Source organism: Hylaeus volcanicus, chromosome 4 (genome assembly GCF_026283585.1).
Source record: "Hylaeus volcanicus isolate JK05 chromosome 4, UHH_iyHylVolc1.0_haploid, whole genome shotgun sequence".
NCBI lineage: Eukaryota > Metazoa > Arthropoda > Insecta > Hymenoptera > Colletidae > Hylaeus > Hylaeus volcanicus.
In genome coordinates this window covers 15909998-15937230 of record NC_071979.1, presented here as the reverse complement: position 1 = coordinate 15937230, position 27233 = coordinate 15909998, and the positions used below count along the sequence as shown (strand labels likewise).

At 40.9% G+C, this 27233-nt stretch overlaps 1 protein-coding gene across 1 annotated transcript in view; it reads left to right on the top strand.

Annotated features, from left to right (window-relative positions):
- LOC128876010 (neurogenic protein mastermind-like) overlaps window positions 1-27233 on the top strand; it is a 222098-nt gene that overhangs the window by 117590 nt on the left and 77275 nt on the right. Inside the window, 1 exon segment of the mRNA XM_054122091.1 lies at window positions 22227-23933. Within this exon segment, the coding sequence (XP_053978066.1) occupies window positions 22227-23933 (1707 nt within the window).

Sequence of the window (27233 nt, the reverse complement as noted above, 5' to 3'; positions counted from 1 at the left end):
ACGTCCTCGTAACGCGTTACCGAAATTCACCAGTTGCGTTGGGATTCTGAGAAGAGGTTCATCTTCCCGAATTTTTTTCTCGAACACTGTTTGCGATAGTCTTTTCAAACTTTTTATATTTGGTTTCTGCACGTTTTGGGAAAACATTTGTTTTTTTTTTCGTAAGGAAGTATTAATTTATTGGGAAGATACGTGAGAGCGCGAATTATTGAAACCGAACCTCCGGTAGCCTGGGGTGGCGAGGTTGAAAATACTCGACGTGTCGCCCCGAGGACGATACACGCGGTAGGATTATTCCTTGACAATAAAAACACTAAAGATACTCGTCGACGAGGCTGACAGCTTGCTCGCGAGATATTAGCACCAGAATTCTCATAACACACGTTTTGTCACAGATAAAACCGGTTGACTTCTTCGTCACACTCTGGACGAGATAAACTTATTCCAATAAAATCACTTTAGTCCCTCTCTCCGACAGATAAGCGTTAGGATAAAAATCGTTGTAAACTCTATTTTGATACTCCTTATCCTAGTATGTTTCGTTTCCAATTGCTCGATCGGCCGTAATCGTGTTTACCGATTACGATATTTTCGGGCCCGCGCCGAGATTATTATTAATACCTCGTGTATCGATAAAGTAAACGACATGGCAAAATTCATGTAATGTATCTCTAACTACACCAATTAACATGAAAAATTTCATATCAATTTATCGTATATTTTTCTAAAAAAGAAACTCAAAGTTTGTTGATCTTTTTGATTTGAGATAAGACGGAATAGTGGTTATCGAGTAAGCATTAAAATTTGGTGTATTAGACATGTTAATCGAGTTTCAGAGTTAGTTGATCGTTGGAATTATTCCTATCTAATTGTAAGTCTGCGTGTGGGGCACGAGAAATAAAAAAAGCACGTGGCGTTCTCCGCAGCGCGAATGCAGAGTTATCGACCAAGTATTACCGGAAGCCATAAGCGTGCATAGAACGCGAGCAGGCCTGTCGGATATATCGCGACGAGTATCCTTAATTATCGGCGTCGCACGACCAACAAAACGTTGCTCTGTAACCTAATAAAGCACCCGTTGAGACGTGGAACACGCTGAGAGACACGGTATTATCATATACCGGGTGGCTCTTAACCTTTCAGCTTGTGACATATTAAATTTGCCTAGATCATTTATCCCTTAAAATAGTACACGTTGAATTTCATTTATTTTAATTTCTCTGAATTTTTTCTTTGGGCACAAAAATCATTCTTAGTTCAAAGACCGAATTCGATATTCATTCCTCGCCTTCAAATTTTTATTTAGACCAAAATTTGACCTGTCTTTGAGAAAGGCAAGGGACAGCGTCTGTTCGTCATTGGTCGACGGAATATCGAGCAGAAACTGTGCGTAACGATCACGAAACAGAAAAAGTTCGTGAGACCGTTCAGCGGAAGCAATCGCGCGGTCCATCGCGAATTAATATGGATATCCGGTGATTCGTATGCAAAACGACACAACGGGATTTTTCGGTGGAGACGGGAGGGGGGGGGGGCGTAAATAATTTTTCAAAATCAATAAACGGGAGCGCGCCGGGCTCGTTGTAAATTCAGATCAGAGAGTATACCAGTCGGTGAGCCGGCGGACTAACTGTGGACCGCGATAATTAATGATGTAACGGAGCGAGTGCGATCGATCCTCGAATCTGCTCCCCTTCAATTATTTACCTGGTATTATCTGAAAAGAAATTCCTGAATAAAATTCATCCGGATTTGATGAAAATACCGGATGATATAGGGAAAGCATAAACACAAGGTTTTTGAATTTTCCACAAGGGCTACAACATTCGCATTCGCACAGCGCCGTTCATATGAAATTCTCCATAGTTTCTCGTTTGATTTCTGTTTTTACTCCTATTCCGCACCTCCCTAATCTCAAATAAAATAAAAACATCTCTAATATCAAAAATAAAACGAGTATGCGATATTTTAACCTACTGCTCTGTTAATTAATTCGTGAACGTAGAAATAACGAAATAGTCTCTTTCTCGATAGATGAAATAAACGTTACACAGCGAGAGATCGAAAAGCGTCTCGTGCGTTCTTTGGTTGCGATCTAGGGATGGTAAGCTCACTTTAAACCGGTGCCGACTCGTCAATTTCCGTGGCGGCTCGCGTTGCGTTTCGCGCGCATCGCAGAACGGTAACGGAAGATTTGTAACGAGCCGTATCGGGCACGACGCCATAACGGAACAGCCGTAAATCATTCGGGCGTACTCTTTCGCAATTAAATCGCTCGCGCTCATTTTGAAGGGAAACATATCAGCCGCGAGGGGCACTGTAAATCACGAACGGTTAATAAAGCTCGGTGGGGGCAGGCATCGTGCCTTCCTCGTTCGTGAGCTCTCGCGACAGCTAAGAAATTTGAGAGCACTGAGAACTGCATTACGGCCTATCGGAGGCGTCTCTGCCATCGCAAGCTTTATTAACCCTTTACGGTCCTATATCGAGCGAGGCTCGACTGAAATGTACCGCGATCAGGACATTCTGACCGCTAAGGATAAACCCTTCTAATTGCTACGACCACAAATTGTAACATGGTTGGTGCTTCAATCTGCTTATCGTACTTTAACCCTTTGTACTTGGACCCATTTCGTTACAGATGTGCAAACAGGGATCATTTTCTATTACATAATGTAACTTATAAAGCATGTGACTTGCTGTAATGATACTCGAGCTTATATGAATTTTTAGATATTGAGGAATATATTTATGTCAAAAATCAAAATTTTATACTATTCTAATATGTGATAATGTGTGAAACAGTCATAGATATGCATTAATAGTTTCTATCTTTTAAGTTTTGCAATCTTAGGCTTCTTTGTTTATCTTCATAAATTGCACCATGCCATACAAAATATGTTCGCACATCCTACTTTCTTATACAAATGCTCTTTGTTGCTTTTTTAAGATGTAGATTCACACATTCTTTTTGTATGTAACACAAGCTCATATTTGTTATATGTATCTTAATACATGTACCATATTTTCATTTGATTTTTCGTGATATTTGTACAGAAACCTTCAAGATATCGTACCCTTTTACAAATTTTACGCTCCCATAAGTTCATCCTGTGTAATCACTAGACTGCTGATTTTTATGCATTTATAGGGAATTTGAATGTGCAAGAAACTACAAAATACACACAGTATGCAAGAATATAAAAAATATTGAGAGTATAGTTCATATTATAATATTTGCAGAGTAAAATAAATTCCTATTTAGGTTCAATTTTTGTAGGTACGTTCGCCAAGATTTTATTTTGCATAAAGATCCGTAGTCTAGTAATCACTAATAAAGTTTACCTGGACTTACGATGTCCTCTTAAAAGAGACATCCGACTGCAAAGGGTTCAGCAAATATAAATTTTGTATTTTTGTTTATTGATTAAAATGAACTTTAAGTACATGCGACAGTGTATTTTGTTTTTTATTTTAAAAGGTACCATGTGGAGTTGATCAAAATTGTTCGTTTCAGAGTTAGAACATAAATTCAGAAAGATTACATGAATAAGTTGGCATTTCGTTCAGGTTTGCTGGCGTCGGTAAGGCTGACCCAGCGAACCTTGCCTTCAAATGAATAATTTTGATGAACTCTCTATGATAAACCCCTTTTCCTTGACATTTATTCTCCTGACTACGTTTGTAACGTTAGTGTAAAACTTCTTACTATTCACACTTTTATTCATATTCGTTATAGCGTTGTTTTATTTAATACTCGTCATTGTTACATTCACGACTGTTTATTATGTACCTAAACTAATTGATATTTTCTTTTTCTTCCAGGTAAGTGCTCTATGGAGTTTCTGAAACCAAGCTGATGATTCGTGGGTAAGCTTCAAGTATCTCTAACTTGTATCATCAAAATTTACACACAACTATAATTCAGAACAATTTCTTTCATAAAATATAATTCAACGAAGCAATCTATCGTTGAAATCGTGAATTGAAACATTGCCTCGCGTCGTGGTGTCTTGATTCAATATGACATTTGATGAAAAATGATTCTGAAAAGACGCCAAGACATTATCGAGCAACGTTCCGTGGCATAAAAACCGCGACGTCCATCAACGTTGACCACACACAATAGTAAAACCGACGGCGACGCTACGCCACGTGCGATCTGTTCGTGAAACAGCGTTGTGAACTCCCTCGCGAAACATCGCCCCACCCGACGATACAAAGACAGGGAAGTCAAAACATTGTCCCAGGTTTTTGATCTTCACCGTCGAGAAACTTTCAGCGACTCGAGGGCAAGTCGCCGCCCGGAAGTTGCCACTCGTGGGTAAAGTTCACGAGACCGTGCCGACACTTGCACCCTCTCGTTGCTTCTTCTTCTTTCACCCTTCGGTACATCCCCCTTCTTCCTCGGTTCCTCTCTTTCTTGAACTCTCGTTTGCTCTGCGTTTGATTCACCAACGGTTCGATCCTCCTCCCTCGTTCTTATATCTGTCCTCTCCACCACCTCGATGAAGAAACGTCTTTTACTTCACCCCTTTCGATAGAATTAAATTCTTATTCTTATCATTTGAATTTGAATTTGAATTTAATGTATAAGTAATAGGTTTCTCAACGTTCGTGTCTATTTCTTCCTAAAACATCTTATTTTCGTTTCTCTTTTCTATTTCAAATCCATCAAATAAATGAGTACATTGTTCCCCAGGAATTTGTCTTCTTTAAGCTCTGCAGAGTAAGTTTCCCGCACCTTTTTCTTTCTGGAACGCTCGTTTGCTCTACGTTTGGTTCCACCACCCCCCTCCTGTCGTTCGATTCTTCTTCCTCTTTCTTGTATCTGTCTCGGCGCGCGCGCGTGACGACGACTTTCATGCAAAGCAACCCTCCACCGAGCCAACGTTGGGAGCGTGAACGCGTTCAGAGGAGGGTGAAAGAGGTCGAAGGGAATCGATATTCGGCGGAGGCACGACGCGAAAATCGGGACGGTGGCCCAAGTCGTTTAACCCCTCGTCGTCACGACGAGGTGCTAAAAACCCTGCCGGTTGCTGCTCGTTCTCTGAACGTGATAGCCGCGACGCGAATTTTAAACGACCACCCTTGTTGCCGCGCGATCTGCGACTTCGAGCATCGAAACGGGGGATGCACTACGTCTGAAGTTGTTAACTGATCGTGTATACAAACAGAACATTATATTTCTACCGTTATCGTGCATATTAACTTCGTTAATAGGTTTATATACTTTTATTTATTTCATATTGGAGTTAGAATATGTTCGAAAGTTATGGTAGAGTCAATTATGGAAACAAACTGATGTTATTTTCCATACATAACGATCCTCCAGAAAAAATCGAGCAGATTTTCGATGAAAGGTGAGGTAAAGATCGCTGCAACGCGCGAGGTGGATATCGTTGTAATAAGAAAAGCTGTGATTGGCCTCGTTGCTGATGATCGAAGCTCCCCAAGCCTGGTCAGTTATAAATTGGTTTATTGGTTTTATTTTTTAGAAATAAAAGAGCACCAAATGTTGTTTCACTATTTTCTAGACTCTATAAACTTTCTCCCACGAGTATATGTTTGAATACATTTAGACAAAGAAGTAAATCTATTCGTTTTTCTGCTTCGAAGCACACACATTTTGTTCGAGTTCTTGGAACACTATTTATCAAATATAGGTAGCACAGGTACATAAATTTCTAACCATACTTTATAGCCCCTTGGAATCCACGTCGAACCAACCTCGTTGTTTGCATATGACCATGCTATTTCACTCGGTATCATCTTTTAAATATTACCTGTTTTTCTCCACATAAAGATTGATGAACTTTCTTCGTAAATTCTTCAAACCAAAATTCTGAGCATTATAAATTTTTGACGCTAAAAAAAAATACTCCTTTAATCGTGTAATTAGATAGCAGGCTCGTAAATTGAATTTATCGTTACAAGATAAGATAGCCCTGGAAGTTTCAATGCCTGTGGCTGGCCCGCTAGCGAATTAGCGTAGTTCGGTTGCTGGAATAATAACGTTCGTTTCGAGCCAGTGCGCAGCCGAGTTAGGCTGGACGTTAAATTGCACTCGTTTCCGTGTCTGTCCGTGGCGTTAGCGAAGATATTCGCACGAGAAGCTGTCTGCACAGGAGTATCTTTTTTAATTAAGCGTCCAACCGTTCCAGCGTCTGATGACATAGTTGAATAAATGATAAGTAGGAATAATCTCGCCTGCCGCGTACGCTACGCGTCCTAATGAATATTTATCCTGCCCTGGAAACATTGCGTTCATCCAATCAAAATTATTTCTCTTTCAATTTTTCCTTGTATTCATTGGAGAAGACAAAAATATTCTCCATATGCAGCAGGTCTCTCAAAATTTCGTTAAACCCTTTGCACTCTAGGCCTTTTTTTTGGTATTTTTTAGCAACTCGAGATGCTTACTTAGCATTCTATTGCCACGAATGCTAACCTTACATTGACTGTGAAAATGATCACTTTTGCCTCATCGACAATCATTTTATTGACACTTCGAGTTCCAAAATCGAGCAGATTCTCGACAAAAGATGAGGGAAAAGGGATCACTGCAACTCGTAAGGTAGATATCGTTGTAATAAGAAAAGCTGTGATTGGTCTCGTTGTTGGAGCTCGAAGCTCTCCAAGCCTGGTCAGTTATAAATTTCCAAGAGGACTTTCATTCCCTTCGTCGAGTTTTAGTTCGATGGTTTCAATCGGAGGTGTGCTCCTCTCACGGTGTAAGCAGTCGCTGGGCGACTGTCGACGTAAGTCAGGCATCACGCTGTTTGTTCAATAATCAATTCGGCGCCCCGATGGGAGTCGTGCCAACGTGGTGAGATATTTTGCAGGAAAGCTTGCTCCGGTGCGTCGTGAACGCGGTGCCCCGTACGAGCTCCGAGAATTTATCGTCGCGTCGAAATGCGGCCCAGCCTGCAGGCTGGAAGCCTGCGTTGCACTGGCCCGATCGATCTGCCCTTTCTACCCTGTGTTCCCCTTTCTCTGCTCCCCCGAAAAAGCTGGGAACGTTGTTTGCAGGAACTTTCCTGGTAACACGCTGTACACTTGTAGCGTTTTACTGTCTAGGCAGGAATAATTAGATCGGAACGTAAATCACTATTCAGCGTGGGACGTCAAGGATTTTTTAATATTAAACCTACCACGATTAATCTATTGGTTTGTCTGGAAACTCCATGGTGATTTTTGATAGGTGGTATAGGTGTGAATATATCCGAATAGTTGAAAACAAATAACATGCGTACATCCCTTAAAAGGTGGAAAGGTTATGGAACAAAGTGGTACATATATATATATTTTCAGTGAAAAGGAATTTCATAGGAATTTCAATTTCAATATATATATATAATTCAACAGTTTCCTTAAATGCACAAGTTTCTCTACGATAAATGGACAGTAACATAATCCGGGATCGGATATCTCGAAGAGACAATGCTAATTCAACGATCAAACTTTTTTTTATTATTACCGTTTTTATTGTAAAACTGCTGCCATCATATTCCTGATGTTTTTCTGATTAAAATGAGACCAAACACGATGTAATTCGCAACATATTTACTACATATCGTCTCACCGAAATAATCCCGGTGTTGGTCGCCATTTTCGCATGACGCTCCGTCCTCTTCTTCATTCGCTGTCCTTCTCTGCACTCGAAGTTTGTTGGCAAAACATTAGAAGATACAGTATCGGCTGAAGGAGGCATGCAAAATCGGAGACCCAAAACATTGCACTCAAGGTTTTTATGTGTTTACACTTGACACGTGTCGAGCGTCGAACGTAGAAAAGGACAGATAGTGAAAGAGAAAGAGGTTCGAGAAAAAGAAAACACTCGCAGAAGCGTATCAATCGGTTCGGATCATATTACACCGGTGGTCGGGGCTACTCGGGCGAAACTACGGGCAAAAGAAATAAGAATGGCCTGGCAGCGGTGGGGTAGTAGGTATCTGAGAGACATACAAGGTGTCCCAGCCTAAGTGATACCGGAGCTCGAACTCCAAAACTATCGGCCGAATGCAAAATTTCAAATATGGAAATTGCATGGTAAAATGAGGCTCATGTTTCAGCGAAAAGGAATTTCATATTTTGTTAACTTTGTTATTTAACGAGATATGATGGTCAAGATTCGTTTTTCAAATGGAACTATATATTTTTGTTTATACCATGCGATAGTACTTTTCAAGAAGAATTCATTAAGCTTTTATGTATTTACCCGATTTTTAATAGTTTTCAAGCTATAACGCTTCAAAGTTTGCTAATTTTCAAGGAGAAAACTCGGTTCGGTCCCATTGATGCAGTAAGCACCATGCGGTTCTTGAAATCGATACGGAGGGTTGGGATTCTAGGCCCAACGAAGGAAAATTGGAAGAAACCCAATATTCTGGGATTATAATTCAATAACTACATATTAAAATTCAAATGTGCCTTTGAACTTTTCTTATAAATTGGCATGAACTTTCTAGACAAGCCAATATTTTAGTCCTTAGACTGTTTAACCTTAAACTTTTGCAGCTCTTATAGCCAGTCCCATAAATATTCGTACCCTATGTGTTTATTGGAGGAATTTATCTAAATTAAATGATAGGTTTGATGTTTTCAAATAAATCTTTCATTATAAATATATACAAGTGTAAAGTTTATCTATGTAAACATTGAAACTATTATTTAATTTAGACAAACTTCTTTAATAGACATAGAGGATACGCATATTTATAAGACTGACTGTATATACAATTATTCCATCTATTATTTAATTTAGTACCACGTAAAATATTTTTGCATTCAATTAAAAAAAGTGTTTGTGAGATCAGTCATTTGATCGACTCCAGTAGATCTCGGTAGGTTTAGTATTAATCTTATCTTTAGTATTAATCTTATGTTATCTTTAGATTCTATAAAATGTTGAGTCGTTAACAATTGCGCCTAATAAAAGAGCCTTACGAGTAACCACCGTTCCTTTCATAAATAATTTCAAGAACGCACATACAGAGAGCAATTTTCTAAAATTACCAAGACCACCCCTTCAAGGAAGCAGTATGAGTCATAACCGCGAAGAAAACGAGGGTGTCGTACACGCGGCAGTTAATTCTCAACGAAGAGAAACAGAAGCCGTGTAGGTGCATGTGATTACGTGCCGGCGCAAGGGTTAACACAACAGTTGCAATACTGCGCGAGGGGGACGCGCGCGGCGAAGTTTTTTAAACCGTTGGCGAACAAGTGTACGCGCGCCTTAGAGAGGGTGGCGGGCGTTGCGCACGCAATCGGCGTCGCGACGCAAGGGTTACCTCGCAAAACTTGTCGCGTGCGCGTACTTTCGTTTCGCAAATGGGAATCTCCCACGCTTATAGTGAATAATTTCACGTACAGCTCCTGAATTATGCGCGTGCATCATCAACTGTGTCGCACATACGCTCGACGCCGCGCGAGACGGTTGGGGGCTGCTTGGTCGATACGAAATTAATACCCTCGAGTATCATCGAGTTTCGCCGCCCGTGCATCCACCCGCTAGCTGATTCGTTCGTTTTTTCACGGTGTTCCTTGTAGCCTTTGCTGTAACCACTGAAAAATGTCGCGTCAGGTAATTTGTAGGGTAAACGTTCTAAATTTTTTAACGAGTCCTTCCTAAAATGCGTGGAAATTGTCGGTTAGTGCTATGGAAGGGAGTAAAAAAGTTTGTCACTATTATTAAAGAATGTATTATGTATGCGTACGTGTTATTACATGTTAGATATGAAATTTGGAAAATTTACGGTTCGAATTTAGGTAAAAGTCTAGAGTGCTTCGTTTCTAATATTTTGATACTGGTAAATGGACTGACAGAGCCAAAATTAATTTTCTTCCCGTCACTCCGCGAGTCGAGCTAATATTTCAAATTTTCAAGATTTTCGGAGTAGATAGATGGGGTCAACACGTCAAAATCTATCTCCTGCCCCCGATTAGAGACATTCCTTCGCAAACTTCATTATTTTGCGATAAACAAGTCTTCACTCTATAAAAATTCATTATCTTCCCTCGTGTTTCTCTATACATGAAACGTCGTACCTTTATAAATATCTATTCTCTATACGAAACTGAAGTACTCGTTAGAAATGTAATGTTCATTAATTGTGTACGCGCAATAAGCACCACTTTATCGTTTGGAATGAACTGCATTTAATTCCTCTTCGAATAACTATGCGCGTTGACGAGTGGATAATTCTGCTTGAAACAGTTTTATTATTCGTTGTTTTCGTTCCTTTTTCTCGTAGAATTTTTTTATTTAATGGATCATAGTGAAAAAGTTGATAGACATCAAAGAATCTTACAATTTTTATATCTACACACATTTATTACAGCAAAAAGGAGTTGGAAGTTAAGAGATATTCAGATGACAAATATAAATGCACAAATACGTTGATTAATTTCAGGAATTGAAATGGATTATAGCAGAGAAAATTGCTAGATGTGACGTATGCATACACAATTATTCTAAGTGGAATTGGCTTTGACGAAGAAGTAAATAGGTGCAAAGAATTATTATTTGTAGTTCTATAAATATGCAGAGTTATCGTAAAAATTGGGATTATTGTTATTATTTCTTTACATACCTTGAAATTATTCGAAGTCGCAAGTTTGGTCATCGAGGTGACTTTCAGAGGTTTCAGAGCGCGTTAATCTCTCGCTGAACACGAATTCACGAGGATTTCTGACGTGGTGGTGCGTACGGTCGATGTACGCTTCTCGTATCGCGGTATTGTGCCGTTTACGCACGTTACGATCACGTGATTCCATTATGCCTGCCTCTGCGCGATTTGTTATTGTAATTACTGGAATCTGCATATCGAGCGACGAAAGTCTACGGCCGCGCTTGTGCTTTGTACCATGACACGCGGAACTATCATGCGCCAGTAATAGTTGACGCGCGATATCATCTATCAACGGAATACGAAAAACCGATCCTGTTTTCGGAATCAGAAGAGATGCCGTAACTATCTGTAACCGGTGACTTTTAGGTCGCGTAATCATTTACGTAGGTAGCACTGTTTGTCAATGCTGGAATTACAGAGATCGGCTTTCGGGGTCATTTGTGATCCTTGAATTTTAGTTTTATCAAGGGTTAATCGGATGAATTTTTTTCAGTTTCTTCATGTCTCTTCCTATCATAGAAAATTCGCTTTAATTTATTGTGCACATTGTAAAGGATTCCCGTGTCATATTTTTGATAATTACTATACAAAGATATTCCGAAGAGGATATCTCAAATTTACTTAAAGAGAAATTTTGCTCGTAGACCTGCTCAGTATTTGCTTCCAACTGCCTTTATTGTAAAGTTCCACGAGTGTGGGGTGCTTGAATTCTTACGAGCACCGTAGTGGAAAATAATAACCCATCACGGTGTCACAATGCGAACCGATTTGCTGGCTATTCGACAGCAAACGCCTCTTCGTTCAGGGTCGATAAGGTCGTTATGCTGGGGTGGAAAAAATGGGTCAGAAAGTTGGAGGTCCACTTCTGTGACTCCTTCTCATCGGAAGATGCGCTACTGTCTCCCCAAACTGGTCGTGTCTTGCGCCCTTCTTTCTTGCGCCATCCCTCCAGCTCTCGTCGAATCGTTCGTTGTGGTTCGTTGGCCGCTTAGAATCCGGATGTAGGCGGGAAAGTTGATCGTAATGTTGTCCACGAAAGCTTCACTCATAGGAACGCTCGCTGTCACGCATAGACTTGCTACTCTGACGCTCTGAAAAGTAATTTTATTTCGCAAATCTTTACTCTACTCTAGATTTTATATTCGAAGATATTATTACTATTTAGCAGTTGATTAGCTCGCTATTACTCGTGACGATAGTTCGTTACTTCGAACATGAGAAGTGTTACACGTATTCGTGGAACATTTGTGCAAATTACTTGTACTGTTCTCGAGAAACAAATGGATAGTATAATATCTCGTTTCGTTGCTGGATTCCAATATACATATACAGTCAGTCTCATAATACTCGTATCCTCTATATTTATTGAAGTTATTTGTCTAATTTAAATGAATGCTTCATGTTTCCAAATAAATTTGTAATTGTAAATATATACATGTGTGAAGTTTATTCATGTACATATTTATTATGGAAAATTGATTTGGAAACATGAAACCTATCATTTAAATTAGACAAATTTCTTCAATAGATATAGAGAGTACGAATATTTATTGGACTGACTGTATGTTGTTTTTCTATGGACGAATATATACGCCCTTCGTAGTCTGAGCCTAATTTTCGAGGACGGATATATACGCCCTTCGTAGTCAAAGGGTTAACCGCATCGCTTCAACCGCAATTACAGTGCGCCATCGTACACTCGTGGCTTGACACGATATTACTAGGCACTGATAATAAAGTTACACAGAGATAGCCACCGTGATGGTGTACCGTTGCTCTCCGTGCACCTGCGACGGATAAATCGTTTGATAATTATGCAATCAGGAGTCTTCGACCATTCCAGTTCGCGTGAGATTACGGTGCTATGCCAGAGGGAATTAAAATTAAACTTTTCCAGGGGAGGGGTAGCGGAACAAATTCTATTACAGGCAACAGACAGTGACAATATTTATAATTATTTTATGTTAACCGGAAGGATGCAGTTACGTTTTATATTCAAACTCTCCGTTTCTTCTATCGTTGATCTTGATAGACGAGGTGCGCCAAGAATAATGTTCAGTTATTAATTTACTATTGTAATTTTTTTACTCTAATTCTAAAAATGCGTAGTGTTACCCTTTTCAACGCAGTGGAAACCTTTTCAAATTGTAAAAGACTGTTTGCTAATAATTATTTCTTCAGGATTCGTCAAATATTTGAATTCCTATCAAGTTATATGTAGCGTTAAACATCGACCGTAGTGATACGTAACTTCTTGACTGAAATGTTTTTCCTTGTTCGTATGTCGTTCCTATTTTTATCCTGGATGTTCAGTTGCAAGCCTTGCTTATGCTTATTAAACGATGACGCAATAATGCGACTAATTTGAATAATGTGTCCCATTAGCTACGAATAATATATACTGACGTGCGAATTTTCTTAGTCACTGGAAAGTATTTCAGAAATATAAATGCGAATAGACCATTTTATTTAATTATGTTATATATTGCATTATATTATGTTGTACTATACTATGCTATGAAACATTATTCATAGTACATATATTATACTACCTCATTATATTCTAGACGCATTCGTTACTGTGGCGCGTTCTTTTTACGAGAACACTTTAATTAAACAATTCCCTTGCAATGAGTGCCTTACAAGCACAAGGAAGCCTGTATAAGTTTGTTTCCTTTCATACTATTCTTATTTTTCAGGCAACTTCTTCCAAGTAAACTTACGTTTTGTACCATCGAATCTTCCTTCCTTCTTTTTATTCTATAATTACTCACTTGACCCAATAAATTTTCTTTCATTGCTCGGCTCAAGAAGAATCGATGCAAATGACTCTTACCTACTTCGCGAGATACTTATTGCATAAAAAGTAATAAACAAAAAGTACAGTTAAGAATTTCGTAAAATTAATATTCTACTTAGAATAGAATTTTATTTTAAATAAAAGAATTTATAATTAATGGTGGCAGTTAAATTAGATTATCTTAGGTAATCTCATTTTTTTATTTGAAAAAGAGCCCATTTTCTACGACCGAACAGTAAGAATTTGTTTACTACCATGAAACGAGCGTATATACTTTCAAGAAAGAGCACGATCGGCAGCAAGTCCAACCTACATGCGATAAGACTCGTTAATTATCTTATCCCTCAATCAGCAGCACAGATTCCGAAGACAGTCATAATTAAGACGCTAGCGCTATCGCGAGACTGATCGTGCTATAGAAAATTACACTTTCGCGTCTATCTCGGGCATATCGTTTACACGAGGAATCGTTTATATACCACGCATTCGGAAGCGGGCCGAACTCGTAAAAATTTACCGAGCGGTAATTGCCACGTTTTTGCTACAAAGTCCACGGTAATTAGGGTACAGTGTCGATATAATAAGGATCGTCGATAAGGGTATTAAGCGAGCGTGGATGAGAGAGCACGGAGAGAGGAATCTATATTTCTTGTCGGTGGATCAAATCGCCGTGTTACATTTACATTTGCACAGAGCAGTATCATAATTACATCTGCGTCCATGACACGCAAACGAAGACGAAAAATAACTCCACGTAAAACCCATCTTATAAAAATGAAGTCAGAAGAGTTTATGTTTCTTCAAGTAGCAGCAGCGAAGTTGAAAAGCCGAACTTCAAAGCAGTGCAGTACGTATATCAATAGATTGGCAAGGTTTCTATTGATTCATTTTTGAAAAGTTTGAAACTGCATGAAATTCAAAGTAGTACCAATATGGTCGTATTTGGACTCATTTTCATTGGAAAAACGTCACCAATCCTTTGGCAATGTTGCCATGAATGACGAAGAATGTCAATATGTAGTGAGATATGTTCGTTCGTCTTCCGTCGAGCAATGTAGTAGAAGAATCGATTGCTCTCGATCGAAAGCAAATTACGATGAAGCGACAATTGTAGCAGCATCGCGCGTCGACCGTGCTGAATTGATATTTATACGTCTGCGTCTAAATTAGAACGGCTTATAAATACGCGGGCCACAAATAGCGTGCCATCCGCGACACGTGCGACCACATAAGATGCGCTTCATCCGCTGTTTATTATTTACTGTTTACCCTTTGACACGCCCTTCCTCCGATTACACCAGGTCGATGCAACCGTGTTTGTAGTCGAATTTGAGTTGGATTTCCTTCGTTGCGCCATCGAGAGTAGTTTGTATACATATAAAGTGGACCGTAACATCAGGTATCTGAATGTAACGTCAAATTCGCGTTTGAAAGTAATTTCAGACCGATACCAGTGGGCAGCGATACGAATCATTTTTATTGCCATTTCGACTCTGAGTTTGGGTTATTTGAAGTCCTAAAAATAGAATGAAATATTAATTAAATTTAATTTTAGATGAATTTGAGGTTTTAGATGAAATTTGTTTGTGAAGTTTAATTCATTAGCTAGGAGCAGAAACGTTACTAAGCTTATAAAGACTGTATCAAATACAATCATGTGGTTAATCCTTTAGCCTACAACGACACGTGAGACTCGTAGTAAGTAAATTGGACCAAAAATAATAAGCTATTGAACGAGCAATTGAAAGATAATGTGTAGATCAAAGGGTTGAGATAATAAATTTCTCTCCAAGATTTTAAAAATCGTTTTCCTCGATAAGAGAGGCTCGAGCGAAAAAATTGTATGGTTTGTTTTGTATTTGTTTTTTCATGAAGAATCATCCCCGGTTGTGCCACGATTGCTGGACCAGTATGCGTATCCACGAAGCGATTAACCCCTTTGTTGCGAAACGTGTCGAACGTAAAGCACTCGGTGCTGGTGGACGCACGGAAACTGTCCGGTCACGTTGGTTTTGATGCGTGACAATGTTCGTTCGTGCTCCCTCTGGTTCACAGATACGTCCTTCATCGCGAAAAGGTTAATAGTCTCTTGATATATATATCGTAAACGCGTTTGAAATATGAAGGAACAAATTCGTGCTGACTGTCTGCAAGCTGAAAAAGCATCTCTTGTTAGCGACAACCCGCGAACTGCGCCCCATTTAGGAACGAAAAAGATGCATAAACGACTGCTCTTTTCAGATTTCGTAATTTCCATCGTGAAACAATGAACCACGTCAATAGAGTAAATGGCTGAGAATAGTCTTTGCGTTTCCAAATTAAAACACAGAGGCAAGTTTTTATAGAAAGAAAATATAGAATAAACATTTTTCATGTGAGGCTTTGTTTCCGAGAATATCGACTTTGAAATTTCGCTATGACTTTTATTTATGTGGTCATACTGTTGCACCGGAGGATTGAACACCGCGAAGAATTCATTATAACAGTCAAAATACCGTCGCAACAATACTAAATCAATTGTGTATTCTGAATTGAAAGAGAAGATTATTGTAGCCTTTCATACATTAAAACAATCGAATACGTTAGAAAGCGTTTATAGAAATTTAATTAGAAGAGCAGAATGTATGTATTCGGCAGAATGAGAAACATTTTCAACAATTTCTGTAATAATAAACTTTATGATGATTTCAACAACTTCTATTTCGTTACGTGTTCCTAATTTTTCGTTACGATAAAAACAAACATAAACTGCGATAATAACCATCGAAACAACGATTTACAGTGAGATTTGTTATAACGAGACATGATCAAGTGCACCCGTACCCGGTAAAAATTCAAAGTCGATTTTCTCGAAAACAAAGCCTTACATGAAAAATTTGTATTCTATATTTTATACTTATTTTTTCATGTAGAATCACCCCTTTTCGCTTGTGCCACCAGTTACCGAACACCCTGTATATCTTAATACATGTACCATATTTTTATTTGATTTTTCGTGATATTTGAATAGAAGCCTTCAAGGAATCATACACTTTTACGAATTTTACGTTCCCATAAGTTTATCCTGTGTAATCACTAATAAAATTTGCCTGGCCTTACGATGTCCCCTCAGAAGAGATATCCGAGTGCAAAGGGTTAATGTTAGTATACATATAATGTTGTTATTCTTCGTCCATCGTTTGAATAAAATAGTGGCCATGTCTGGATGAAAAGCACGAGACTGTCGTCTCGCCGACTGATATTTAGGTCGTGTTAACAGTTGCGTCGCTAGCGGAGAGCGTCGTTAACGAAACGTAGCGCTCAATAGAGCGGCGTATCCTCCCACGCAGGAGGCAGCTCGCGCGCGCGTCAAGGTTACTGACACGCTTCTTCTTATCTTCTCGTACCGCTAGTGCACGCTACTCAGAATTCATCAGTCGCTCACCATATCACAGTGCTCTGAGAAGCCATATTCTTTATTATTGCCATTATTTATCTATCGAAATTTATTTACAAAAGGCAATACGCTTCGAATACCCGCCAGATTAAGGGGTTACTCGCCCCTAATCTTACGATTAGGTTGCACGTTTTAATTTTCGGAAATGTATTCATTTAGCCGGTTGCAACGCGGCGTTGTATTACTTCCGGTCGAAGTAGCGGAACGTTGGCCCGAAGTTTGGTAAACTCGTCTACGCAGTCGTTAACCGATTTCGGGGGTTGAATCGGGCGGGCCAACTCGCGCGACTCCCGTCTATTAATTCGCAATCGCTAAGCGGCAGAATTAATCAGTCGTGCGAGTTCTTCGAGCGTGACAAAGAGCTGAACCAGAGGGTGGGGGCAACTGGAGAGCCACCGGGAGGGAAAAAGATGGCGCGATAGGGGTAGCAACGAGAAGGGTGCGTGGGAGGAAAGCGCGAGTTGATGAAACCGAATCGGACGGGAATGAAAGTCGGAAAAGATTTATGTTCGCGTTAATAACTGCGTCACAGTTCCTGGCGGCGCCGTCGACGATCTCGATTATGCTTCACGGTGGCAGGAAAAATCGATGAACCCTTCGACACCTCCTCTTGGTCGTGTTTTGCGAAAACAGAGCAGAATTGAGCTATCAGTTTGTCATTATTTTTGTTCCGTTTTAATTCATTATTTAATCATTTGTATTTTGTATAGAGACTTGATCAATATCAGCAGTTGTAATAATTAAAATTCAATTATTTGCAATTGTCAAAATAATGAGTAGTTGTGGCTATCGATCGAGTACTTTGTAATTACAATCGTGGGTTACATTTCACCCAACAGTGATATGGGATTAGCTTCCGTGGATCATTAGAAATTCAGCGATCAATGATCATTAGATCATTTAGTATTGTATACATTTTATTTTATCTCTCGCAAACGTAATTAGTTTATGATAATACAGATATGGAATACCTATTCACGGAAATATGGATAATTAAAAGTGCTTGGGGTAAATTCAGGAAAGCGGTGGAGCGTGGTAGATCGATCGCTCGCGAGAACGGATTCTACGAATTCTTCGGCGCGAGGTTTAAAGAATCACTCTTCCCTCGAGAAGTTTGGAGCGATCGTTGAAACTTCGTGGTCCATTCTTGAAAACTTCAGTGCACGCACGTCGCGTTTAGGAGGATCGATAATAGACTTCGGAATTTAATTCTTGAGGACTTCTATGTCGCTAGAAAAAATACTGGAGTGAAGGCAACTTAAAAAAAAAAACAAAAACTTGTTAGGAATGTGATATCAAAATAGATTCATAAGATCTAAACATGGTCACGAAAAATGGTAAAACCTGAAGAAGTCGAGGAAACTTCACGCATTGAAAGAATTCACTTGGATTCCCTCGAGCCTCGGCTGCTTGTTTATACATTCTGGTTTGTTTGAAAATAAAATCGAATTTTTTGGTAGTCTCCGGTCCCCCTTTGATCATATCTTCTCTGTGCTACGCATCTGCAACTGACACACTTTTTAGAGACACGGCACTCGGTTCGCTATAGTGCTTTCCTACATAATTATATTCGACAGTTGTCGATCAATCTTAACCATCACTGATTTGCTAGACCATTTTATCTATTTTAGTTTTTTCAAACACGTAGAGAATAAAGGTGATAGCAAAATGAAATCCACGGTTTATTTAAATATTGTATTTTCAAAGAAAATAATAAACTATATCAATTCACAATTTGAGAAAAGGACTAACTGGGAGTTAAAATAATAATAATAAAAAAAATAATCACACACCTGTATTCCAGTAACATATTTATCAATACTAAATCATAAATTTAGAAACTTAAATTCAAAAAAATTTTTTGAAAAGACGAACTGGGAGTTAAACTAATAATAATAAAAAAAAAATAAACACACCTATATTCCAGTAACATATTTATCAGCACTAAATCATAACGAATCGAGATTGACGAATAGATGGCTGAAACATTTTTCCGTGGACTCGTACGAATCGCAAGCAGAAAAGTGGACCGAGAGGGGTGGCGCAGGATATTGACGCCAGCGAGAGCGGTGGTTTTCCGTTGTCTGGGAAGGCCTGTGCACTTTTCGCGCTACGAAATTGCTCCGCTAAAGGCGTCGGTTGCCGGAGCCCGACCGAAACTGCTCCCTGGGATCCCGTCTCGCATCTATTACGACTTACGTACACACAATCCTTGGGGCTTTCTCGTTTTTTTCTAGGCGAAAAATATGGGCGTTCTGGTTCCGCGCGACGCTACGGAAATGTCTGCATTACCGCACGCTCTCTCCACAATTTCCTTAGGGGCCGTCAATACGTCGACTTTAAATTGTTAGCATTTCATAACCGTATAGTGAATTCTATCTAATGATAAAAGGTGCGCGAAGTCCCTATCTAAGATATGCGTTGTCATCCCCTCCATTTCTTGTAACTGTTCGACTTGCATCATATGGGATAGGCCATCGTCTAGGAGGCATAGCCCAGAACCGAGACAGAATTCACTGTATCTCGAGATCGATAAGAAATGGAAAGTGTAAAGGGAAAAAAGTGGAATGGTATAGTAGTGACTACTTTTCTACGACTTCACTTTTGTCGTAACTACCGCGGTGTACGACAAAAAAACCAAGTATTAGGTCATCTCATAAGTTCGTGCTACAGACTGATCCAATATTTAATAAAAAAAAAGATAGAAATTTTATAGTGATGGTATAATGACTATATCAGAAAGGTGGAAATGTATTGTAAAACGAGAGAGATTACTTTTTCTTATAACACTTAAAGGTATATTTCATATATTAATTTAAGTGGCATAAACTTATGGCACGTCCTAACAATATGCATTTAATACAGTAAAATGTTCGTTTTGTGGCAAATTTTCAATCGCAGAATGCGTACGTAGCTTCATCTCGGAGAAGCCCTCCTGCAAACGGAGTAGACTTGATGGAATATCGTATTACATCTGCGACAGACGCGGTCTCGGTTGGAGACACGAGCCAGGTACAGGGGTTGCGGCGGATGCACGCGGAAACGTAGGACGCCCGATTCGCTATTAGAGGGTAATACGTATTATCGATTTTGGAACGAGGCAGAGGTTATCCCGGTTCAAATCGTGACAAATGCACGCTGGTGTGCGCCCCTGGTTGTCCACGTGCATCTGTGTGCGACGCGGCGGCGTGGCCGCACCCTGGAAAAACTTTTTCCAATCTTTTTTCCCCCACCCTCTATCGACGGTCGCATATATCGCTCGAAAACTGGTCCCTCGGATTAGCCTCCGTCGTGCACGCGTTTCTCCGTCTGTAGAAGCTCGAAATTTTTGTTCGGTTTATTATTTTGAACATACCTGTAGTGGCCATGGAAGCTGCGTTGATTTGGAGAATATAGTTTTGCAAAAATACGAAGATGAAAATTAATGAAGACCATCGGGTATTGTTTTAGATGCGTGAGGCTGAGTATTGATAAATTACTAAAGTGTGACGTAATCGACGCATTCGTCGAGTTTTCAGTCGTAACTCAAATGTACGCAAATGTTGGCCAGGATAAATGATTCAGTATCGTTATCGCGATCGAACCAACCGCATCGACGCATCGCGAAATGCCATAAGCTCACGTGCCGCGCGTCACTAGATTCGCGTAGAGATTTACGCGTATCGCGGAGACATGAGAGTCTTTGTCAGAAATACAGTCCATGGCAAAAATATAGCATATAGCGCACTAAATTTATTTTTGCCATTAATTCATGTCGAATCATTGTTGAATTCCTACCTGAAGGTAGCGATTAATGTACCATATGGCTATTAATATTTTAAACATTATTTTTACGTTATGAACGAAATGAAAGGACGCGCTGTCTTCTTGGCGTGGACTGTGAAGGAAGCTGTCGCCGATCCATCGTCGTTTCGTCTCTCGTGGACGTCGATGTACAGCATAAAGTCTCGCGGAGAAAAAGAGTTGGCAGTATTGACAGGCACGGTGAGAAATTGCCGGGTTAATTGCGAAAGAAACTGCGAACGGAACGAGGCATCCTGGCTCGCGAGTTAAATATCCTGTGCTACTGGTTGCCCGACTCGGGATCCCAGAAAAAGCAGCGAGTTTAAAGGAACTAGTTACGTTTTGCCTTGACCCACGAACAGAATGTTGACGGATGCTTCTCCTTTTTCGATCTAGAAGTCATTATCGCGTGCCTTATTTCTTTGCCATCGTCCTGATTCACGCGACTATCGTTGGGTGTCCTCTACGCGCGAGGTGCAATGAGTTAAAATTAATAACCGTTAGAATTAAATGTAAAATTGCATAATATATTCTCCATTTTTAAAAGCGTGAGTCCTGTTACCGTCGAATAGGTTCTTCGTTGCAATGGCAAATGCGATGCTGAAAGATGTCGAAAGACTTTGAAAAATGTTTAATATAAATCTTCACCGCATTAAATGTCCCTATGAATAATGTCCAGATCTGCTAAGTAGCCTCGTTAACATGATCACTAGCACTTCCTGCTTATTCTTCTTTCATTCTTGCCTCAATCTAAGACAAGGATCTGAGACAACATAAAGGACTGAGGCAAGAATGGAAAGGGAGTAAGTAGGAAGTGCTGGTGAACTCTTTACTAAGTAAGGTTAACCCTTTCAGTAATTTAAGTTTTAGGGTTAACTTGGACTAAAATTAGTATGGAAAAAATAAAAAAAAATTCTAATCGTATAGTTTTGAAATTGTTGAAAAATCTTTCTGTTAAAAGGTAAATAATAGAACGCGAGCACTTGTATAAGGAACAATTATAATATATATTTTGTGAAAATTAGATACAAAATAATCCAGAATTAGAAAAATTAAGATTGACTTAGCGCTTTTATAAACGTATGCTTTCAAAGACCGTGTATCGTCGACTGACTAGTCAAATCATATTCCCCGATACCGTGGAAAGACCGTTAGCTTTAATGTTTTTGTACAACGGTCTGCTCCTTTGTTGTTTATGTACATTGATAATACACACCTCTCCCTTTCCGCATTATAGAATGCTAATATGTATATATATATGGTACATATATTTTCAACATGTAGTTTCCGAGGTAAACTGATTTTCCTTCATGCACAAATACATAAGAACATTCGCCTTAAACGATAGTGTCTGTAATTTTTAAATTTTGTGTCCTCAATTGTGGACACCAGGTCTGAAAAGGTTAACTAGCAGATCTTTATAGCTTCTAATGTAATCCAAGAAGTATTCAACAGTTTTCCTTACAAACGATACATTAAAAGAGTTTGTTAAGTGCCCAACCACGAATCTCTTTGTCACCCACCCTATCCCAGTTATACTTGACTAATCGATATTTCCTCTTTCTCGTTTCAGCAGCAAAAATTCGTGAAGAGGACGGCCGAGGAGTTGGAGCCATCCGGTGGCGGTAGCGGTGACGCTGGGTTCGGGGAGCCCCCGGTGAAGCTGCAATGCACGCAGGCGCAGCATCAGCACCAGCAAGGTCCCGGAGGCGGCGGTGGGGGTGGGCCTCATCACGGCCACGGTCAACACACGCCTGGAAACGGCGCGAATTCGACGGGCCCGACTCACGGTGGCGGCGGCGGCGGTGGCGGAGGCGGTGGGAACGAAGGTCTGACCAAGTTCTCGGTGGAGATCGTTCAGCAGCTGGAGTTCACCACGTCCGCTGCGAACTCTCAGGCCCAACAGATATCGACGAACGTGACCGTGAAAGCCTTGACGAACGCTTCGGTGAAGAGCGACCTGCTGAACGCCTCGTCGTCGCCAAAGTCGGGACCGGATACGCCAGCGTCGCAGACGTCAAGGTCTCAAACCGGCGGTGGCGGTGGTCCTGGCAACGGTCCTGGCGGTGGAGGCGGTGGTCCACCTCCAGGAGGTGGCATCGGTTGCGTGGACATAGGTAACCTGGTGGAGTGCAAGCAAGAACCTGACAACGAGTTCGTTGACCTGGAGCAGTGCGCTGCCGCGCTGGAGAAAGACGCTGCGGCCAACGGCGCCGGGTTCCCCGGGTTCTCCGACTTCATGGGAGACGATACGGGCGACGAGATCATCACCTCCGACGCCTTCAAGGATCTCATTTCCGAGATCTCCGATTTCCATCCGGAGTTCATGAAGGATTTCGGCTTCGAGGAGAAGATACCGGTGGAAGCACTGGCGAACAACGCTGCGGTGGCTGCTGCCGCAGCCGCAGCAGCGAACAACAACAACAACAACAACAACAACAACAGCATCGGGACGAATAACGGGCAGATCAAGATCGAGGACGACAAGGACTCGATACACCAGCAGCACGGGAACGCTAATAACAACAGCGTGAACAACGGCACCGGGACGAACAACGGGAACGTGCCTGCTAATTCCAGTCCAGGTGCACTTGGCTCGGCCCAGTACTCGCCTGCTAGATTGCCTTATTCGAGCCTGGATTTCAAGTCTGAGATGAGTCCCGCCGCCCAGACTTTGAAACAAATGGCCGAGCAGCATCAGCACAAGAGCCAACAGCTTGGTCTTGGTGGTTTCAACCCCAGCGCTGCCGCCGCAGCCAGAGGACCTACTGCTAGGTCTCCTTACGCGGAGTTCCCTCAATTCGGTAGCACGCCTGACTATCTTGGTAGCCCTGGCAGCAACGGACCACCGGGTGGACAGCCCCAAGCGACGACTGGCACCGGTTCTTATCACAAAAACAACGGCGCGTCGGGATTCCAGAGCCAGCAGACCAACGACATGTTCGTCAGCTCCCAGACTCAATTTGCTACGGGGTTGGCGGACATGAAGAGACCACAGCCTGCCGGTGGCGGTAAACCGAGCATGCTAGGTCCAAGCGGAGGATATAAGCAGCAGTATTCGCCGTACGGCGGTAGTCCAGGATCGATGCCGAACCACGGGAGCCCCGGTTATCCGCTTCCACCCAGAGGTTCCCAGGGAGCTGGACCCAATCAAACCAGCTCCCAGGGACCCTTCACTAGCTCCACGCCGCCGAGACCTCCCTCGGGACCCGGCACTTCCTCCCTGCAAATCAACCAGGTCCAGCAGCTACACATCAACAATCCAGGACATCAGATTCAGGTTAGTGGGAATCTTGGCTTGTTATCGTGTTTAGTGGTTGGGATTGTCGGCCGTCGAATGGGTTTCTCAATAGATGCGGCTAATCGTGGTCCTAGTATCGATGGCGTTGGAGGACGTCGGGTGCAAGTGACTTTTTTTAACTGATAGGTTGTGTGTCAACTTATTTTACACCGAGCAGAAATGGCAAATTCATAGTCGAATAGAAATTTTGAAACATAGAAGATGAATAAATTCTATATAATTGTGAATGTAATTGAAAACATTATTTACATCCAAGCAGGAATCATCTTATCGTATACCAAATATCGATCTTCATTATTTTACAATCGAAAACCCCTCTATCGATACTTTGTGATTTTCCTACTACCTTTCACATGATCCTGCAAAGGTGATGAAGGGGTTTTCTAAGACTCGCCGCATATAACATCTAAATGCGTGACCACTGGCAGTGGTTTTCCGCCTAAACATCGATCGACAAAAGCCTTCAAGGCTTTAGTTTTCGGCAGAGCCGGGACCAGGACCCTATATCAGCGCTCGGTATAATCACTCTCGTTGTTAAGTGGGCTACTGTCTAGAGAAACGTTTTGCTACTTTGTTTCTTTATGAACTCTAGACGTTAATACGTTCCGTGCCAAGTCGTTTTTGCTCGACTTGTCAATCAGACCATTTGATGTTTTGGCTAAAAATTGATATATTATCACACAATATTTCATTACATCATCAATTCATAACTAGTTAGCTTGTTTAGAGTGGTTATCATATCGTGTGTCACTTGTGCTTCATTCTTTTGGTGGAAATATATTTTACAGAATTAAATTTGTCATAAAATATATGTTTTCAGCGAATTAAATAAATATGTCTGCGTGTACCATTTATTTTACACATGACCTGAAGGTCAAGTTTAGCGTGTACCACCGGTGATATACGTGGCACGGAATGTGTTAATGATTTCAAGTTTTTACGTTCGCGGACTCATAGACACTTACATCAGCTGACTGACATAAAAATGGTGTACTAACAAAAGAGCCACCCTCAATTCCTTGTAACTACGTAGCAGATTGTAAAACGTGGAAGGAACTATTTCATTATTCGAAGAACGGTGATAAAGAACAAAGAATTATTTAATTATCGAGATCGCGAAGGATGAGGAAATGGAATGCAAGATTCAGGACGAAGCCGTCGGAATTCCTCGCGCGCGAGCCAGGCGAGGCCGAATGATATCTGTTGCGTCGCGACGACACGTCTATTTTTGTCGGGCGGGATTACGAGTCGAAGTCGGTGGCGTCGACGACGTAGCTGACGGGTGGTGGTGGTAACGACGTCGACTGGTGGCGTCGCCAGCGAAGGGGCGCGCTGGCCCCAGTGCTTCCCAACAGGTGTGACGCGGCACTTTCTTCTGGCGTGATAAGGCTGTTTTTCATTCATTCTTCGAAAAGTTTTGTCCAGATAAGAATTTACCCAAGTCCAGTCACGAAAATCACAAAATAAAGGAGTTTTCCATTGTAAAATAGCGAAAATCGATATTTGATATACAATAAGATGGTTCCTGATTGGATGAGAATAATGTTTTCATGGTAGTGTAACGATTAAACAATTACATTCACAATTACAGTCAGTCCTAAAAATATTCATACCCTCTGTGTTTATCGTGAAGTTTATCTAAATTAAATGGCAAATCTATCATTTAATTTAATAAAATTTCTTCGATAGACATAGAGGATGTTCTGGAATTCTTTTTTTCAAAATTTCTATTCGACTATGAATTTTTCATTTCTGCTCGGTGTAAAATAGGTTGAGAAGCACTGGCCCAGTGAACGATGCTAGCGGTAACGTCGAGCAACGCGAAGGGCGGAAACGAAGGGGTGCACTGGCGTCACGAGGGCGCCGCGACGCGCAACAAGTAGTCTACCCCCTCCGTAGCTCTCTTTATAAATTTTCCTTCTCGCCTTCCCCGTCCTTCGATGAAACACGAGGGTGGGGGAAGGAGAACGATCGACGGAGGAGAAAAGAGGGCTGCATGGCCGCGCGCAGCCCGCGTCGCGACGCCGCCACCGTCTGCTCGATTTAACCTGCGCCTGCAACCCGCGTCAATACGCTCTGGTCGGTAGTCGCGAGGCTGCACTCGCGACAACCTGCACGGGAGCTGATTTTGTCCTCGTCGATTTATTTTCGAGCGTTGTTTTATTTATATAAAACGACGCGGAAGTGGCATACGCGACAGGCGGCGTTCGGCATGAATGGCGTAATACTTGGCGCCGTGTCGTCAGTGGAACGCTCTTTCCACCGATGGATCCCGCGACGCCATTCAAATAGAAAGAATCAGACAATTTTTGGACGGTAACCTTTTATTTTTGTTGAGTTGGATTCACATTAGGAAATATCTAATATTAGGAAAGGACAGGTTTTAATAACTATAGATACTATTATCAGTTCTGCTTATGTTTAAGTAATCTTAATTTGGGATTATTTTATGTTTTAGTTCTGATTAATCTATGCCGATCAACGGTTCGAATTATATAATACGCTGATGACGAGACTAGCTATGCAATTATAAAAAGTTCGGTTATAGTTTAAGTTTCCAAATAATTTTTCCTTATTTCTTATTGAATGAAAGTATCAAATCGATATCATTTTTGGGTCACTCCTCCTTGATCATCAGCTTCATCACACAAGAGAAAGATACAGATCCAATTTTCTTTTAATTTCCACTCTCAATGTAAGGGTGGAAGAACAAGTTTCAGATGTCATCTGGAAGCTACCGATAGAGGAAACCGGAGTCTGTCCAAACGGTTACTCGATTGTATAAAATCCCTCGTCTATTGTGACCGCCTCGAACAGATCTTATCTAGCTCTTCCAACGAACGCTTCGGAACACCGAAACCTACTCTGTCCCAATCACGTATGGACACGTCTATCCCTCGTAAATCACGCCAGCTATCGCGCGTATTTGCATCTCAATGCGTGTCGAGACGAATGACGCCTCCCTTCTTCTTCATCCCTTTCCATGCTTCTTCCATATTCCATTTTGTCTTCTTAGATTCTTCCTCTTAGTAGTATTGTTATCAGTAGGTCTTAAAATGTGTTTTTCTGTAAAAAATCATGCTTACATCCGTTTACATTAGAGTTCCTTCGACGAATGACTCATAATCAAAGATAATGACTTCAAAACAGTTTTCTCTTCGAGTTCAACCATCTCCAAGACCAGATTTTCCTCCCAATGCTCGATTCATACAATTAACCAGCCCTGACACGTCACAATAAACAAGATACTATCGTATCTTTATCTCAAGACCTGATTTT